Below are 5000 nucleotides of genomic sequence, written 5' to 3'. Positions count from 1 at the left end.
GTGTTTTGGATGGCACTGGAGAAGTAAAGCCTTTCAGTTCTGAACTCATCCTTACCTCTAGCTCTCGCAACGCGCACACACACACACACACACACACACACACACACACACACACACACACACACACACACACGCACACGCACACACGCGCGCACACACACACAAGCTCTTGCAACGCACTCGGTTTTCAGTTAGAGCCCTTGGTAAACAAGAGGCGACAGCAGAAATCAATTGTTTGGAAGCTCTTTGATAAAACAAACGGGGAGGAGCAATTGTGAGTTGTGGACGGATTTGTCAAGGATGGCTGAAACACAGAGACTGTAATATAACAGACAAGGCTACTACAGTAACGTGGCTAAACAAGTTCATGTGGTTAGAAAAAATAGATACATAGATACCCATCATAGCTCCAAAGTCCATTAACTGATGCAAGACACCTCCCACACAACCTGGCCCAGAGTACTCAGGTTTTCAGGAAACGATTATTCGATTTCTAAAATGACGTACTTGTGCAACCCCTAGTGTGTGTGTATGTGTGTTGTGCCTGACTGTTTAATTAATTGGCTGATTAAGCGCAGAGCCACCTCCTCGCAGGAAATTACCTCATTACCCCTGTGATGACAGAAGGGTTCTGATAGGCCTGCAGAACAGCTGATGCGGCTCACATCTGCACAGTATCAAAGCTGCTGTCTAACTGTAGCCAGTTTCTGCAGGCCTAAATAGAAGAGAGATCCCATCCACAGCAGGTGCCATTGGGACAACACACACCAATCATAATGTGTTTCACAGCACACCGCCACCAGGGGGCAGTGTGGAGCCCTGTGTCCGCTGTAGCTGTGGCGACAAAAAACAGGAGGGAAACACTGTATGTATGGGCTACAGAAGGAGAAGGAGAGGGGGGGAGAGGGAGAAAGAGAGAGAGAGAGAGAGAAAGAGAGAGAGAAAGAGAGAGAGAGATCAGCTGAGGATGAGTGTGTGTGTAGTGTGATGAATGTGTGTAAGAGTTTGTAAGACAACAGCGTTCCTGTGTGAGCATAGGCTGACAGACGCTTTCTTAAAACAAGGCTGTCCAGCAGGGGCGGATAGGGAAACGAGAGGGGGAATGAGTGAAAGAAGGAAAGAAAGGAGGAAAAGAAAAAGGAGGAAAAGAGAAAGCGGGAAGAGAACAGGCTCCCAGACCATAGCCAGACCCAAAACATATTTCCTCTTTAGCTCCCCCCCCCATACACACACACCCCACTCCAATCTCAAACACACACACACACACACACACACACACACACACACACACACACACACACACACACACACACACACACACACAATCCCCTGCTCTGTCATTGTCCTTTTGTTCTCCTCCACCTCCTCCTGTCTCGGTGCCCACTGTTCCGTGACCCGGCCTGTCCCATGGTGCCATGGGGGGCACAGGCAAAGGATTGTGGGTAGCGGCTGGCAGGAATCAGTGGTGCTGCCTCCTTAATTGACAACAGAGCTGATGGCTGTGTCAGGGTTTCCACCAGGATTTTCTCTTGCAGGGCCGGCCCTGCACAAATTCGAAACTTACTGACGCATGTTTCAATAAAAATCTATGTTACATAGGCAAATATAACAAAGCCTATAATGATGACATCTTCAAATCAGTTAGACTGTTTGGGCATTTGGATGTAGGGTGGGCAGCTGAATTCAACATGATGAGATCATGTCCAAATCATACCCATCAGGTGTAGACTGCAGTTCCACAGCACGATCGTTGACACTACATTATTCTAATTTGATGCAATCAAAAACTGTTAAATATCCTGCTTAGCAATCATGGACGTGAAACTAAAGAACTAAAGACGTAACACTAAAGAAAGAACTTAAGTTAAGGTTGTGGGGAAAAAAAACGTTATGGCCTAGTTTTTAAGCAAACACTTTTCAAGAATTTCAAGACGAAAAGGCCTACAGAAATGCCTTTACTGTTGCTAGCTAGGTCATTGTTCATATGTCAAACAAAAGAGTATTATCAAAGCAATGGCTCTACGAGATGAAATAAATTATATGAACCGTTTATTTGTCAACATCAGCCAAACGCGGTTTTGGTGAACAGACCTGCCCCAGTAAAGGGAATAAGCCTTTGTGTGTGTGTGTGTGTGTGTGTGTGTGTGTGTGTGTGTGTGTGTGTGTGTGTGTGTGTGTGTGTGTTCACCCTGCCGTTTACCATCTATTTATTAACATTACATCACATTGTTCAAAAAACACAGGAGAAAGCTTTGGCCACTGATGCTTCTGAAAGATTACGCCCTCCTCAGAAATAGAATGGTTAAATGAGCTCATCTCCATGAGGTGTCTCACAATCAAAGGCAGATCTTCTATTCATTGCCACTGAGGACGGGGTGAAGGCTTTGGAAGGTGGAGCTCAGACTGAAGCTTCATGGAGAATAAAACATAATTAGATCAAATCCTCGGCATTCTAATGGGAGGAGGAAGCGGTTGAATTTTGCGATTCGCATTAAAAAACGAAATCATTCTTTTATCCAAAGCAAATTCATCCAATACGGTTCTGTTAATGATTAATTTTCTCTGGATAAAACACAAATGTCTTTTTGTTTGTTTTGTTTGCGCATTCTTACGGGAAGTTTTTAATTTGAATGGAATTCATAGTCTCTCTGTGTGTGTGTGTGTGTGTGTGTGTGTGTGTGTGTGTGCAGCTTCAACACTGCAGCAGTCGTTAGTTGGTGGATCAGTCATATGTACATTGGTCTGTGTAATGTGTGTGTGTGTGTGTGTGTGTGTGTGTGTGTGTGTGTAATTTGTATGTGTTTATGTGTGTGTGTGTGTGTGTGTGTGTGTGTGTGTGTAATCTGTGTGTGTGTGTGTGTGTGTGTGTGTGTGTGTGTGTGATTTGCGTGTGTGTGTGTTTATGAGTGTGTCTGGAGAGAGATATAGAGTGTGAGTGCTGTAGAAGCTCAATGTTAACTTTTGTCTGTGTGTGTGTCCATGCTTCTAAGAAGGTGATTATTTCTGAGGCTCCTCTGAGAGTGTGCCTGTCTGTGTGTGTTTTCTTCCTCCTCTATCCTGTCACCTCAGCAGAGTTCTCAGTCAGCTCTCAATTTCATGCTCATGACTCACAGAGCCTTCCTGACACTGACACACACACACACACACACACACACACACCCTGAAACTGATAACGGCACTTATGAGAAAGAAAATAGAGCCCTTCACACCAACAAAGCCTCTCTATGAATGGTATCACCATCCAAACACACACACACACCCACAGCGAAGTATGCTCTTTTACACTTGAGGGAGGCAGACAGGCAGGACAGACAGGCAGGCAGCACAAGCCCCCACATAACACGAGGTGGACAAGCTGGACAAGAAAGACTTGAGATAAAACACACACACACACACACACACACACACACACCACACACAGCTTTGTTAAATGCCCATGGCACTAAGCCTGGAACAAGTTTTGTAGGGCTACACAATGTGTTGTAATCTTGCAATCTAACACTAGGCCTGTTAAAATTAGCAAAATAACTGAGAATTTCTCTTATATGAAATATCTAAAAGAGACAACTGCAGAAAGGTTCAACTACTGCCCTCTTTCAAATGTACAGTATTTAGTGACAAACTAAATATGCTCTCTGGGGCTATGTTATTTTTGTTATGGATGACAGATGTGGAAAATAACACAAAAGCATGCAACGGCTGATCATCTTAGAATATAACACGGTTAGGTTAGCAAAACGTGTGTAGGGGTAATACTATGCTAAACATTAAAAAAGCGAACGCAGGTGGCTTTGTTATGTGAGCTCTCCTTAACTGGCGCAAGTTTCCCTGTAAATAATACTGTGTTCATCTCCATCTGTCTTCTTTAAAGATCCTGAGGCCTTATCCCCTAACAGCAAGCACACAGGGGTCAGTAGCAAGGGAAAACTCCCTTTTAGCAGGAGAACAGGAAAAGCCAGCTTAAAGGGGGCCTAAAGTTCTGCCTGAGCCTGATACACATGATCTGCTATCTAAGAGCTCTAGGAAACTACTCTGCATCCCATTAACATCACAAGATCATTAGGACACCAGCACAGACACAGACTTCTCCAAACACACACGCACACGCACACACACACACAAACACGGGAATCTTTTACAGAAAGAATGGTGTGTTTGTCTGTGTATATCCTTGTGTGCTCCCAGATAATGCCCTTGTGGTACAGAATCGAGTGCTAAGTTTGTGAGTGTACATGTCTGTGTGTATGTGTGTAGTCAAGGATCTCGTCCTCGTGGTAGATGGCTGAGTATTAAGGCACGTCGCTGAGTGTGTGTGTGTGTGTGTGTGTGTGTGTGTGTGTGTGTGTGTGTGTGAGTGTGTGCGCCTGAGTGTGTGTGTGTGCGCGCCTGAGTGTGTGTGTGTGTGTGTGTGTGTGTGTGTGTGCCTGAGTGTGTGTGTGTGTGCGCCTGAGTGTGTGTGTGTGTGTGTGTGCCTGTGTGTGTGTGCCTGAGTGTGTGTGTGTGTGTGTGTGTGTGTGTGTGTACCTGAGTGTGTGTGTGTGTGTGTGTGTGTGTGTGTGTGTGAGCCTGAGTGTGTGTGTGCGCCTGAGTGTGTGTGTGCGCGCCTGAGTGTGTGTGTGTGTGTGTGTGTGTGCCTGAGTGTGTGTGTGTGCGCCTGAGTGTGTGTGTGTGTGTGTGTGTGTGCGCCTGTGTGTGTGTGCCTGAGTGTGTGTGTGTACCTGAGTGTGTGTGTGTGTGTGTGTGTACCTGAGTGTGTGTGAGTGTGTGTGTGTGTGTGTGCGCGCCTGAGTGTGTGTGTGTGTGTGTGTGTGTGTGTGTGTGTGTGTGTGTGTGTGTGTGTGTGTGTGTGTGTGTGTGTACGCGTGAGTGTGTGTGTGAACTCACTGATATCGTCCTCGTGGTAGATGACTGAGTGGTAGGGCACTTTGCGGTCCTTGAGGTAGCGCTCCGCCGGCTCCACATAGAAGGTTCCCTGGTGGCTCTGGATGAAGCCCTCGAAC

The 5000-nt window shown here is 46.0% G+C and overlaps 1 protein-coding gene across 1 annotated transcript in view; it reads right to left on the bottom strand.

Annotated features, from left to right (window-relative positions):
* adam10a (ADAM metallopeptidase domain 10a) overlaps window positions 1–5000 on the bottom strand; it is a 75359-nt gene that overhangs the window by 17538 nt on the left and 52821 nt on the right. Inside the window, exon 4 of the mRNA XM_031557874.1 lies at window positions 4885–5000. This exon is cut by the window's right edge and continues 43 nt beyond it. Coding sequence (XP_031413734.1) covers window positions 4885–5000 — 116 coding nt within the window. The remainder of the gene's footprint in view (window positions 1–4884) is intronic.

Source organism: Clupea harengus, chromosome 20 (assembly GCF_900700415.2).
Source record: "Clupea harengus chromosome 20, Ch_v2.0.2, whole genome shotgun sequence".
Taxonomy (NCBI): Eukaryota; Metazoa; Chordata; class Actinopteri; order Clupeiformes; family Clupeidae; genus Clupea; species Clupea harengus.
Note: the sequence above shows the minus strand (reverse complement) of the source record. Positions and strands in the feature narration are given on the sequence as shown.